Consider the following 14515-nt stretch of genomic DNA (forward strand, 5'->3'; position numbering starts at 1 on the left):
TTTTCTTTGGTTTTCATTCTAAGATAATAGTTTTTTAAATCCATATAATTTATTAACAAAAAACACACATTCTTTTCTTTACTTTTATACAATCATTTGTTTCTTCTGAATCATCTGAAACGTTTTTTTTTTTACCAATGAAAAAAGAAGAAGAAGATGATCATATTATCATGAGTTAATTGTTCAAGTTTTTTATTTTGAGTTTCCATTTCATTTAAATAATTAGTTTTGTTTATATATCCCAGTTTATATTGATGTGTCATACTTGTCAACATTCATTATCATGGGTCTGAATGAATATATACGACGTTTATATCTATATCATATCAATATTGTAATCATGATTGGTTTATTAGTAGTATCCTTGAAAATATAAGTTTATTCAATTAGGCTAACAATGACTACGTATGAATTCTTGATTTAACTTTATAAATACAAAACAGTTGACAAACTGTATTAATACATCATATATTATCGATTAGCAACTTATAGAATCAGTAATCTCTAATAGGCCATAATCGATCATCATTTCATAAATTAAAATTCAATATACTCATACCCTTAAATGTAAAACCTTGATTTAATCAACTCTTCAGACTCTTAAAAAAGGCATCTTCATCAATTAATTCAATACCATCAGAATCACTATCAGAATCATCATCTGAATTACTCTCTACTTCCGCATAAACTGGTGAAGATTTATCTTGCCTTTGTTGTTCATTTTTAACTTTAATATTGGATTCTTGATTCATCGATGTCTTTTGATTCTTATTGGAAATCGTTGAATTTTTTGGCGTACTTCCATTGCTTGGTTTAGGTTTTGATATTGGAACATTATTTTTCTTCAGGCTTTTATTGTCTTTAGGTTTTGAAATCTTTGGAGTTGAACATGATTGGGTAGAATCTTGTGTTTTCTTTGTAGCTGGATGTTTCTTAGCAGCTTCTTTAGTAGATATTATAGGAGCTGAAGATGTAGTGTTTGACTTTGAAGTGGCTGGAGCAGGAGATTTTTCAATGGAAGATTTTTTGATATCTTTTTGAATGGCTTGTTTTGGATCTGATTTAGGACGTTGTTGAACTAGTGGTCTTTTCAAATGTCCTTGAGCAGATTTAATCATCGATTGATCATTAGAAGTGCTTGATGTGTTTGGTTTGGTTTTGCTCTGAGACAGTACTGAATCCTTATTTTTATAAATCATGGAAGAAGCTTGAGTAGCTTTAGAGTCCGTTTTATCAAAGGACGAAACTTTTGAATCTGGTTTGGCTTTAGGATTTGATGAAGAAGTGGATTTCTCTTTTGGGTTTTTGGAAGATGGCGAGGACGTTTGAGGGGTGGTGGAAAGTATTGAAGAATTAGATGGATTCTCCTTTTTCGAAATATCTGAACTTGACAAAGAAACTGATTTGTCCTTTGCTATTGGCAGGTCAATTGCTTTAACATGAGAGAAACGATTTTCATGAAGTTTAGGTGCAGCTTCAGGTGTGGTTTGTTTAGCTGGGTCTGTTGTTCCTTGACTTGATGTAGCATTATTTTTAGGTGACAACGATTGATTTGGCTTATTTGTATCTGATATACTTTTTGTAGTTGGTGGCGGTGATGTTGTTGATGATCTATGAGTAATTGAAAATGGCTTTTTGGCATTTTTAAGAATGGAGGATAAAGCCCCTTTCTCTGAGGAGCTTGGTAAAGGTTTATGAATAGTTACTGCTTTGGACATTTCTAACTTTGGATCTTGATCTAGGAAAGACACAATTTTCCTTTTGGAATTGGTTTTATCGGCACTGGTTGTATATCTCTCTTTGGGTATATCATTTGGTACAGCTGACCCAAGTTGTGGAATAGTTTGAGGTTTTGAAAACAAAAATGTCCTGTTTGAAAAAGTTGATGTCTTCGGTAACGTCCCAGAATGGTTTGATGATAAAGTTCTAGGAGCCGAAGATGTATTTTTTCTGGTAAATAAAGGATTTGAAGTTGAAGATGAAGTTGGATTTGAGCCATTAGAGTTTCTGATTGGCAGTGATGAGTTGTTAAAGACTCCTTTAGATAGACCAGTTGTTGGTAAGTTTCTAGGTTTACCTGACGTTTGATTGTTTGTTGCAACTCCCATTCCTGTAGTGATATGATCTTTATGGCCAGTTATAGAAGAATGAATATTTGTGCTTGAGGCTCCTGGTGGAAGTGAATCAATTGCTTTGGCGTCAGATGGAGAATTCTTCTTTTGAGCAACATTATCATTATTATTACTTGATGAAGATGATGAGCTTGGTCTATGTTTGAGCTTTGGTCTTTGTGGTTTTATGAAAACATTTGGTATGGTATGATGAGACAGTTTATTGGGATCATTGGAATTTGATGATTGACCACTGCCTTTGCCCTTTGAATTAGATCCATTGGAAACATTCTTAGCAGCAGAACTTGGTTTCTTTTTGGTTTTAGGTTCATCAAACAGATCATTGATATCAGAAGAGTACAAATCATCAAATTGCTCGTTGGCTGAGGTATAATTTTCCTCTGGCTTTTGAACCTCAGAAGGACCACCATTTTTCGGATTTTGAGCAGATATATCGGTGCCATCATTCATTTCATTCTCTGGTTGGACTTCACTAGAATCTTTTGTAAATTGTTGGTTTTCATTGGTAGATTCAGAGTTTGTATCAAACGTTGTTTTCTCTTTAGGTGTAGTGCCTTCATTAAGACTATGATTAGACTCACTGTCACTATCGGATATGACATGTTTGGACCTTTTTGATGGTGAAAAAAACATAGGTTCAGTATCCGGGGTAGGTATTTCGTTCAAGTGATTTTGCTTCTGGGCCATTAGCTTTTTAAACTCCTCTGATGGCTTCTGATCATCATCCTCGTCTTCATCAGATAAATCCACTTCTTCAGTTTGCTTGGTCTCTGGCCTGTTTTGATATTTAAGACTTCTAGAAGGACCATTTGATGATGAAGCAGGTGCTGTCCCTTTTTCATTAAAATTAGGTCCAGGTTCTGATGATTGGCCAACGACAATTCTTTGAGGTACATTTTTTATGACTTTTATACCAGCTTTGTTAGACACTTTCTGCTTGGGTGTTGATTTTCTCTTTGTATTTTGATTGGGTTTCTCAATATCATCGGTATCATCTTCTTTGTCGTCTCCTTCATCATCTTCAATTCTTCTGTTTCTCCTCTTTTTAGTAGTACTACTTTTCTTATGTGAAGTATCTTCAGACCTTGACATTTTTCTTTTTCTTGAGCGAACTAATTTAGCATTCCGTTCATCAGCATCCAATATTTTTTCTGTATCTTCATTACCTGAACTATATATTACCTCATCTTCGTCATCAACGACAAAGTCATCTTCACTGACTTCCGTATAAATGTATTTCCATCTTTGGGACGATTGTTCTTTTCTTTTGAACTTGGCCCGGCCTCTATTAGAGTTTTTATCAGAATAATCTGAGTCACTGGATTCAAGATCATCAGAAGAAAAGTCAGAAGAGTTAAAACTATCAGATCCCTTGGTTGGCGATCGACTTAATCTTTCCCTCCTTAATCTTTCTCTTATCATCTCCTTCTTGCTTTTCTTTTTAATTTTTCTTTGGTTATTGTCTCGCATATTCCAGCCCAGATCATTGTCATCACTGTCATCTTGAGACAAATACCCATTTTTGCGTAATCTACGCGACCTCACTGGTTCTTCACCTTCAATATTACCTCCAGAATAGCTCACATCGGACTCTATATCTTGTTCTTCTTCTTCTTCTTCTTCTTCTCGATCCTCATCATCTTCCTCAGAATTTTCATCGTCTGAGTTCCTAACATCATCTTCCTCATTTTTTGAATTAACTTCAGGCTTTATGGTCTCATCTTTGTTCAAATATTCATCTTTAGAGTTGGATGGTTTTTGTGGTGATGGCTTAGATTTTGAAACTTTTGGCTGAGATGGTGTTATGATTCTGTATTTCTTCTTCAAAATTTCTGCATTTTGTGAGCTTTCTCTTCCTAAACTCTTGTTTGATTTTGGTGAAGTAGAAATATTAGTCTCTATTGGTGACCAATCGAATGAGCTTTTCAAAGACCCAGATCTTTGACTAGAGCTTATATCACTCTTTTGTGATCCTGATGTCTTGAGTGGTGAAGTTATATCAACTTGAGAAAACCTCTTTCTATTGATTGGTTCTATCTCTTGTTCATCTTCAGAATCCAGTGATATTATTGCTGGAACTCCATTATTTGAAATGTTTGTTTCCTTTTTGATTGGAGCATTTTCTTTATACTCATCTGAAGAGTAATCTGAATCATCAGAGTTAACAAATAGTCTTGAACTTTTTCTGGCAGGTTCTCTTTGATCTTGTCGTATTTCTCCATTGACCAAATTAGGTTTGATTAAAAATGAATTTTGGATACCAGGAACCGAAACAGACGGCTGTAGCTCTGATCCTATGTTGGGTACTGTATGTGACTGTATTGAGCTAGATGTATACTGTGGGATACTTAGATGTGGTGGTAAAGAGGGTGTAGCAGACCTTGAGGACATGTTTTTCATTCTCTTGATCATAATTTTCAGATCATTGAAACGAACTTGTGGATTTCTGGTATAGTCTGGTAGTTCATCCAAAATCTCCAGCTGTTGAATATATTTTGGCTTTCTCTTGCCTGATTCATCCACGTCATACCTTATTTTGTTATTGTAAAGGGACATTATATTGAATTATGAGAAATCTTTTCTGATGGCATATAAAAGTTGATATACCAAACAAACAGCAACAGCGAGCTAGTCTTCGCAAACCAATATAAAACAACGGTGAATTATCAACGAGAATATGAATCTCTAGCCAGCTCTGGCAATAGTGCAAACACTTGATGTAGTGGAACCTTTGGCGGTTGTTATTCAAAAATTAACGGTATCCCAGTTATTGAAACTTTTGTAAACAAACAATTTATTATCTTCGCTGACGCGGAAATTATGTAATCCGCGCTTGATTCGCCTGCAGCTTATAACAAAGAAGCCAATTTATTTTAAGGAACGAATATTTCAAGGACGACTTTTCACGTCGAATCCATTGTGATTGTTTTGCAAAGCTTCAAATTGTCCTTCACTGAGACCAGTTAAGTATCACGGATTTCTACAAGTGCACTACAAGGTCATTCATAGAGTAAGAATATCCTGATTATATCACACAATGGCGACCTTCACAGTTATTACTTTCCCTTCTGCTTCTAGCAATCAAGATGTCAAAATAGCGGGAAACTTCACCAACTGGCAACAAGAAAGTTTGAAATTCAATCAGATAAATCATAGATTTGAATACAAAGTTGATGAATTAATTGATGGCTCTACCAATGGGAAATACAGCTTCAAATTCATTGTTGATGGTAACTGGCAAGTTGATCAGGATTACCCTTCAGGTAAGTATATATTGTTTTGATCCTTAAAAGAAAAGAAAACATTTGTGAAATTCATACACTAACGTTTTCAAAATAGAATTTGATCCATCAGGTAATGAGAATAATGTCATTCTTTATGATTATACTTCAAATAAATCAGTATCATCTGATCAAATCACTAAAATCAAGGACCAAGTTTCGCACGAGAACGAATTGGAACCTGAAACCCCTGATCCAACCCCTTATAACCTTTCAAAACAAAGCACTAACGCACAACAAGTTTCAAACGCAGCTTTAAATGATAAGAAGAATGAAACTGATTCCAGTGCCACTATCACTGATGCCACTGTTGCTGCTGCTGCTTCTGCTGTTGCAGGTATTAGTGCTGCCGCAAATTTAGATTCTAAATCAAATAATGCAACTTCAATCACTGGAGACAAAAATATTGAAAAACCTTCAGGTGCTACCCCATTCAATAAGGAAATTAAGACAGTTGCAGCTAAAGAAACTATAGAAAATAAGACTGAATCCAAAGATTCTGGTAAGCCATCCAATGATTCCAAAGATTTTATCACATTAACTGAGCCAACTAAAGCTGAAAAACCAATTTCCTCCAAAAGGTCATCAATCCCTGGTCCAGAACCTGCCCAAGCACCTGAAGTTCCAAGTAAAACTCAAGAACCACTTAAAACTTCTTCTAAAAGTGGTAATTTTTCTAATAAATATGAGCCTTCATTACCTCAACCTGTTTCCAGACCTGAGATCCCTACTCCCACTGCAGCTTTAAAGGTTCCAGATCAATTGTCTGAAAGTTCCAAAGAAGCACCATCTGCAAAAGCTTCACAAATTCCTTTAAATCCAAAATCATTTGAAGAATCACAATCACCATTGAAAGATCCAAAAGTTTCATCAGCCAAAGAGATTAGTAGAGGTGCAAAATCACAACATTCAAAAGTGACTGAAACTGTTCCAAATTCTCAACCACAATCATCATCTCAAAATACAAGAAACATAAATGGTGACCCAAATGGTGGGGAAAGCAACTATACTTCCAATCCATCCACAACTTTTCATTCAAATGAAAACACTAGACCATCAACTCAGCTTACTCAACATACGGATTCTCAACCACCTTCTCAAGGTAAAGAATTTCCGGAATATAGTATTGGGTTTTTTGCAACTATATTACACGTCATAACTCAATTTTTTAGACGTTGGTTTGGTGAATAAGATCTTTTTTCGTTGTTGATTATGTGAAGATTAAACATCCCTTCCTTAAATTGCAATTATTTTTCAGTTCTTTTATTCAATTCTCTGATTTTCTTTTTTTCTTGATTATTTGTTGTTCAATGCTCGAGCTCAATTTACTTTTTTTGTTCAATTCTTATGGTATAACAGCTAATTTAGATGATATCCCAATTCCTGCTCATTGCTATCCCAATATTGCTAATCTTAATTTTTATATAAACTTTGTTTTGAAGCTATATAGCTCTTTTCTCTGTTTAATAGTTGTAGTTTGTATAATTGATTCGGTATAAATCTAAATTTCTTGATCAGACGGTTTCGTTTAGCGCAACATTTGGTAATCTAATGCGCGTTAATTATAATATAATTAACCTTTGAGAATTAACCACTCTCTTTTAAATAAGATATCATTGTCATAATTCAACCAAACTATCCAACCATATAGTTGATAAACCTCATAGGTGATTTGTTCAGCACCAGTCGTCATACCACCCTCAAAATATGCCTCGAAAGAGAAAACTACCAGTGGGGCGCCCTAGAAAATATCCTGTCGTCAAAAAGCCAGTACCCAATAAAGAAGTTCAATCCAAAAGACAAACATGGGCAAGAGTATTCAATTTACCTTTTGAAATCGTGAGTCTAATATTCAAATATGCTGGACCACTTGACTACTGGGCTTACAGAGTTCTCAGAGAATTTGAGAGATTTAGAATATGCTTAGACCCTGTTTACTTTGTCCAGACAAATGTACCTTCAAGTTGCCAATTGTTTAGGATACCGTTAGATCAAGAAGAGGAAAACCACACATTTAAAAAATTCAATGATTTTGTCAGGAATATCAAAAAGCACGGAAAGGCCTTCAAATATTGTGATTATAGACATGTGTTCATTGAAATGGAGGTAAATGACTATAATACTGCAGAAACACTTCACAGAATACTTGATTATTTGAAATCTGAACATATTGAATGTTCATTATTTATTAAATCTACTGGACTGCCAGAGCTTTCATATTCCAGAAACTTCTTTCCTTGGAGATTTGCAGAAGAGCTAAAAATGGAAGTGCTACTATATGGACAATCACAACTTATTTTGGATCCAGGATTAGCTAAAATCATAGGTAATTGGGTATTTGAAAGTTATCCATTAACCAAAAGGTACAAGTTTTTAGAGTATCCAGCTGGGCTTGAAATTGATGATGCTTCAATTGGATCATTATCCGAACTTTTAATGAATCAAAAAAATGTTGTTTATAAAAAAAGTGTTCAGAATTTGAAAACACTCAAAGTGGTTGAGGGTTATGACTTTTTCAGGAGATGCGATGGCTGTATTTTCAAAAATCTAGAAATTTTGAATCTATATGCGTGTTATAGCAGAAGAGGAAACTTCAATTTGAATAAAGTTTCTTTCCCTAAGTTGAAGCGTCTTATATTGAAACAATGTGACTTGGGGAAAATCACAGATAGCTCATTTCCTGAATTAAAAGCGCTCATTATAAACGAAGACTTGGACTTTCAAAGGGGAAAGGAAAAGATAAATCATCCGTTTCGACTGATTATTCTCAATAATGACTTTTCAAGTTTGGAAACGCTAGAAATTAGATCGTTAAGAATTGGTCAAATCTTTGGAAATACTTATAAGGAAAGCATGAGGTTGCTAAACATTGATTCTATGCTTTCTGATGAAGGTACATTTGGTGATATACCCGATTTGGTTTCTAGATGTGAATCATTTGTCCTTGATGCATCCAATATGACACAGGATGTAATTACTGATTTATTCAATGACTTTTACAACGTGAAAAAACTCAAAAAAATGAAAATCATTGATACACTTTCTGATAATCTGGACTACCTATCAAAAAAGACATTTCCCAGTTTGGAATTTCTAGACCTATCGTTGAACAAACCAGAAATTACAGAGCTACCCAAGCTAAAAATGCCGTCTTTGAAGGTCTTGGTTTTGCTTGATTCGTTTGTGGAGATTGTAAACACACAAGAGCTAATATCCCTAGAGGTCATCATGTTCAGTAGTTCTAAAAGGGAAACTGAAAGAACTAGATACCGTGACAATTTTGGAGACTCGTGGTTTAATAGAGAAAACTATATGTACCTGATAGACTTGAGAAAAGTTCCTGATTTCTCTAGAACTTTCAACATTGATTTAAGATTTCACAAAGCTAAAGAATATTCAGATTCAGAGCATCCACCATCTTATGAAAATATGTTGATCAAAACCTTTTTATAATTATATTAGCTCTAGCCTCTGGTGTCTTATTTTCTATGCTCACATAATCCATAATTTAATTAATAATGATGATACGTGCTTCTTCATTTCCATAAATCAAATATCACTTTTCATGTAGATGATATACTGTTTTTAACCTGCGTGTATGTGCGAATTACGGAGTCACATGGATCTGGTTATTGAATTAAATTATAGATCTCACTAGACGTGATTAAGAGTACCCAAAAAAACAATTAATCAATCAGTTATTAATGATTGCACTAATTTATATATGATGTATATAAAAAAATTTATGCCCGAAATAGGGCCTATATGCCTCCTGCCAGAATTGAACTAGCGACCTTTGCATTACAAGTGCAACGCTCTACCACTAAGCTAAGGGGGCGAAGCAACATTTTATGAACACCTCTGAATTGCTGTGTCTAGAGCGAAATCTTAGTAATTTATTACGTAATTTTTTTTTGCTTGGTCGACCATAAGTAGCTATTATGGTTAAAACTTATCAATCATCATATACATGGTTCTAAATTTTATGTATTCTTGCTTACCTGGCACCTGGGTGTCGAATAGATGAACTGAAGGATGCTGACTATTGGTCATATATTATTGATCAATCACTGTTTACACCATACACCCAGCGTCGAGTCACATGTTTACTGATCGAATTCGTTCCACTCTTTATCTTCAAAAAAAAAATGGGCTACTTTGGGACGCTGCGATGCAGCTTATCAGTTATACTGCACTGAAGTCTGACCGTGAGCGGCCTCAATATCATTCAGCACATTGATCGGTGTCAGAAAAAATCAATTGATCAGCTGATTGAAAGCCGTTACATTGATACTGCTGGGATAGTATGGTATTGGTCATCAACGATTTTTAAGGGGATTACTGAAACTAGTGATCTATGATATATTGATCTATCAATATTTTCCTATTAGTTGATAGCTTTAACCAAAAAGGGGTTAACCGTTATCGTTAGAAATTCATATCATGCAGGGGAGATCATCTATAATTTAGATTAACATACTACCAACCAATCAATCACCAATTAATTTTGAGATACTATACCGAACCTACAATTTCCATCTACAATCTACATCAATCAGTGCATTCAAAGTCTATATCGGGATTGCCCAAAAAGATCAAACCCTGGCCAAATTTTAAAGAAGCGCTTAGAGCTTCTTTTGTTTAGATAGCGCCAAAATGACCAGTAATCAACAAGCTCTGCACTATCAACCAGTTGTTTTTTGAACTAGTATGATTCCAGATCATATAAAATGGGCTGTTGCTCTTCATTGAAATCATCGGTAAAATTATTATGAATCCTTTATTGATCATCGTCTCGATAAAAAGAACGTTACATTGTTCAAGATGAAGTTTCTTGGTGTTTTAACTTTGACGCTTTCTGCAATTACTTTGACGGATGCTATTTCTCCAAGACAAGCCAAGGCTAAATCACAAGATCAGCTCTACACTAAAAGAAGTGAATCATATATTAAACGTGACACATTATGTTCACCATCATTTCCAAAAGAAGCTGTTCCTCCAAAAGCTAACATATGGGCTGATCTTGATACAGTTGAAACCAAAGATGTCTTTGATTTATTGAAAAATACATATCCATTGACTCCATTTGAAAATGCAACCCTTTTTGATAATTATTTAATGTGGATTGAACTTTTACGTCCAAATAAGACCTCTGCTACTGATTATCTAGACAATAATGGTGCTGTTCCAGATAGATATGCTCGTGCCTCAATCTTCTTCGGATCTGAAGAATATACAAGTGAAGAATACCCAAATGGTTATTGGCAAGAATTACAAATTGGTCCATTAGGTAAAAATGGTACCAATCCTGAGGTCTCTGAATTAGATTGGCTATACACCAAATCTAAAGTCGCATATGAAGTGGGTTATAAAGATCCAATTAGATTTGATGCTGTAACAGACTTTTATGAAAGGGAATTTTTATCAGAAGATTTGTTACCAGTTTTAATTGACTTGGTTGGTGAAGAAATTAAATGGTTTGGTCAAGATAACTCAACGGTTGACTGCTGGGGAACTGACCCATTACAATTTAATAAAACTACTGGGAGAGTAACCAATTGGGCCACTATCTTCATCAATTATCAAGACGCAGAAGACATTACACCAACAGGATTATTTTTAAATACAGATATTACAGGTAGAAATTCATCAGAATTTTTCATTGCTAAATGGGTTTATAATAATATTGCTTATAACTCGACTGAAGATTTTATCAAAGCTTACGAATCACCAGATTTTGTCAAATTACCAACTATTGATACTTCAAAATTGAACTCTACAGATGGATTTGTCTATATTGGTCAAAAAGGAGAAACAAGAGAATTAGATGAGAAATTAGCACCAATTGTTGTTGAACCACAAGGTAGAAGATGGAAAGTAAATGAAGAACAAAGATATTTCACTTGGATGGACTGGGAATTCTATGTTGCTTGGTCAAGAGATGTTGGTCTTACTTTATATGATTTGAAATTCAAAGGTGAAAGAATTGCTTTTGAAATCGGGTTACAAGAAGCTATTGCAGAATATGCAGGTGATGATCCATTTCAAGCTCACACCGCTTATTTTGATAGATCATATGGTTTTGGTAATGAAGCTTTTGGTTTGATTCCAGGTTTTGATTGTCCTTACAACGCTGAAATGTTTAATACTACATGGCATTCTCAAGGTTCAAATAATTATCAAAATAATTCATATTGTGCTTTTGAATTTGTTGAAGATTATGGTCTTGCGAGACATGCTGCTTCAGAATATACTGGTGTTACCAAAAATCCAACATTCAATTTAAGAAGTATTACTACTATTGGTAATTATGATTATAACTTCTTATACAAGTTTTATTTGGATGGTACTTTTGAAGTTTCAGTTAGAGCTGCTGGTTTTATCCAAGGTGCGTATTATAACCCAGATACTGGCTCACCATTTGGTTATAGAGTTAATGAAGTTTTATCAGGTTCCTTCCATGATCATGTCTTGAACTTCAAAGCCGATTTTGACATTGCAGGTACTTCAAATAAGGTTTCTACTACCGCTTTGAAACCAGCAAATTTCACTTACCCATGGGATCCAGAAAGAGTCTATTCAACCAAAATTAAAGAAAGATCAGTTGTACAAAATGAAACATATTTGAATTGGGCTGACGCTGGTGGTGTTTTATTAATTGAATCAGCAGATCAAAATAACACTTGGGGTAATCCAAAAGCTTATAGAGCTATCTACGGAGGTGGTGATGCTAGAAGAATTGCACAAAATTCAGTGACTATTGGTAAAAATGCTGAATGGGCTAGTCATGATCTAATCTTTACTAAACAAAAAGATTCTGAACTTCAATCTTCCCATGTTTTGAATGCTAATGATCTTGAAGATCCAATTGTTGATATTAGTAAATATGTTGATGGTGAAAATCTTGATGGTGAAGATTTGGTTTGCTGGTTTAATTTAGCTTTACATCATTTACCAAACACTAATGATATTCCAAACACAATTTTCAGTACTGCAGAATCTGGTATTGTCTTTACGCCATTTAACTATTTTGATAGTGAACAATCTAGAGACACTTTACAACAAATGTACTATGAGTATGAAACTTCAGAATGGGATTTCAACGGAGTTGATGTTAATCCACAATGTGATATTGAAATTGAACCATTAGCATTCCATGATGTGAACTATTATGGTGTTACAGTTGGTAAAGATACCACCAATATTCCATCACCATAAAGACTTAAAAAGTGCCAGATACTATAAATATTTCATTCTTCGTTTCTTCAATTATACAGAACTATATAAATTTCTATAGATCTGAAAACGTTTATAAACATTATGTACTATTGTACTATTCTTCCTAGAGTATTGATGTAGATTTCTGTTGTCAAGCGAGTGCAACTACCGGGGAATCGAAATGGAGTCAACCAAAAGAAGGTGCAAAGAAGCATTGACCATCAGCATATGGCACCTTGGGAGCTGGGGTGTCTAGCACAGAACAACGACATTCTGAGCATAGTTTGAAGACAATCACACCTGATTAAATCATAAACAGTACGGCTGGATCTCTTCAAAGGCTGTTGTGATAAACTTGCGCAGTCCTCTGGTACTCCCACACAATTTTGTGAATCATCTAGTATTTTTCCGGAACACTTGACTCTTCATAATCCATTGTACCATAAAAACACAAATCATCCAACTGTCCATTTCCCACCACCAATTATCAAAATTCCTTTAAAAGCTCGAAAGATCCTCAAGTATAATTTCTACAACTATAGAAGGTGCTGAGCAGATGCAATGAGATCCACAATGACCTCTTTAGTACATAGATCCATCACTGGACAATGTCGTTCATTATTTCCCAAATATTTCACAACTTCAAGAAACACAAATATAAGGTTCTTTTCAACAACAAAGATCTCCAGAATAACAGAACCTATAATACATCCAAATAAGAATGTTGAAATTAGGCCAGTCTCCACGCTTCGACCAAGAACTCATCCAGAATATATCAAAGCTCATAATTCAAAGCTTGAGAATCTTGTATGGCGGAATCCGTTACAAAATATCCTTATCACAAAGAAGCCTTGGTCTCAACATGTTAGAGCTAGTATGGTTGAGTTTATTACATTCCTTCATGATCATTATCCAGAAATAAATGTTATGGTTGCAAATGATGTCGCTGAAGAAATATCACAAGAATTTAAAGAAATGCCAAAGCAAACTAGTAGATCTCCACATGTTTTATATACTGGTGAAATGAGTGAAATTGTTCCAAAGACAGATTTATTAGTTACATTAGGAGGTGATGGTACTATTTTAAGAGGTGTCTCGCTGTTTTCAAATGGACGAGTGCCACCTGTTTTATCATTTTCCCTTGGTACATTAGGGTTTTTATTACCTTTTGATTTCAATAATTTCAAACAAGCATTCAAAGAAGTCTACACATCAACAGCAAAAGTTATACATAGAACAAGATTAGAATGTCATGTTATAAGAAAAACATCAAAACCAGAAAATAAAGATATGATTCATGCTATGAATGATATTGTCTTACATCGTGGTGATACTCCAAATTTAACAACTTTAGATATTTATATTGATGGTGAATTTTTAACAAGAACAACCGCTGATGGTGTTTGTCTGAGTACACCAACAGGATCAACTGCTTATTCATTGAGTTCTGGTGGTAGTATTGTTAGCCCTCTGGTTCCAGCTATCATGATTACACCAATTTGTCCAAGATCATTATCATTTAGACCTTTAATTGTTCCATTATCCTCACATATAAAAATTAAGATTGCAGAAAGACAAAATGGTGAAAATGATGTTAGATTCTCTATAGACGGTGTTCCTCAAGATTTTTTGAAAGTTGAAGATGAAATTCATGTTGTTAATGAAATTGGTACTATTTTTGTTGATAATGTTAAGATTCCAACTGCCTCTGGAGAACAAAGATCTATTTTGAAGAAAAAACAAGTTGAAACCGGTGTTTACTGTGTTGCTAAGAGTGAGAATGACTGGGTCAGAGGTATTAATGAACTATTAGGATTCAATTCAAGTTTTAAGAACCAAGCAAAGATCAAAAATTCAACAAAAGCTGATGTCTAATATTTAATA

At 34.4% G+C, this 14515-nt stretch overlaps 5 protein-coding genes across 5 annotated transcripts; 4 read left to right on the forward strand and 1 right to left on the reverse strand.

Moving 5' to 3' along the window:
- Positions 1-584: 584 nt before the first annotated feature.
- Positions 585-4688, reverse strand: BN7_2150 (uncharacterized protein; the record flags this gene model as incomplete). Its single annotated transcript, XM_011277208.1, has 1 exon — positions 585-4688. The coding sequence occupies one exon, from the start codon at positions 4686-4688 to the stop codon at positions 585-587; it is 4104 nt and encodes a 1367-aa protein (XP_011275510.1).
- A 481-nt stretch (positions 4689-5169) lies between these two features.
- Positions 5170-6604, forward strand: UIP4 (Uip4p; the record flags this gene model as incomplete). Its single annotated transcript, XM_011277209.1, has 2 exons — positions 5170-5395; positions 5472-6604. 2 exons carry the CDS (start codon positions 5170-5172, stop codon positions 6602-6604), a joined length of 1359 nt encoding a protein of 452 aa, XP_011275511.1.
- Positions 6605-7120: 516 nt separating this feature from the next.
- On the forward strand, positions 7121-8866 carry BN7_2152 (Internalin-I; the record flags this gene model as incomplete). Its single annotated transcript, XM_011277210.1, has 1 exon — positions 7121-8866. The coding sequence occupies one exon, from the start codon at positions 7121-7123 to the stop codon at positions 8864-8866; it is 1746 nt and encodes a 581-aa protein (XP_011275512.1).
- Positions 8867-10237: 1371 nt separating this feature from the next.
- Positions 10238-12631, forward strand: AMO3 (primary-amine oxidase; the record flags this gene model as incomplete). The annotated part of the gene is made up of 1 exon (XM_011277211.1): positions 10238-12631. One exon carries the CDS (start codon positions 10238-10240, stop codon positions 12629-12631), a length of 2394 nt encoding a protein of 797 aa, XP_011275513.1.
- A 561-nt stretch (positions 12632-13192) lies between these two features.
- On the forward strand, positions 13193-14506 carry POS5 (NADH kinase; the record flags this gene model as incomplete). Its single annotated transcript, XM_011277212.1, has 1 exon — positions 13193-14506. The coding sequence occupies one exon, from the start codon at positions 13193-13195 to the stop codon at positions 14504-14506; it is 1314 nt and encodes a 437-aa protein (XP_011275514.1).
- Positions 14507-14515: the final 9 nt, after the last annotated feature.

This window comes from Wickerhamomyces ciferrii, contig 00049 (assembly GCF_000313485.1).
Source record: "Wickerhamomyces ciferrii WGS project CAIF00000000 data, strain NRRL Y-1031 F-60-10, contig 00049, whole genome shotgun sequence".
NCBI classification, from domain to species: Eukaryota; Fungi; Ascomycota; class Saccharomycetes; order Phaffomycetales; family Wickerhamomycetaceae; genus Hansenula; species Hansenula ciferrii.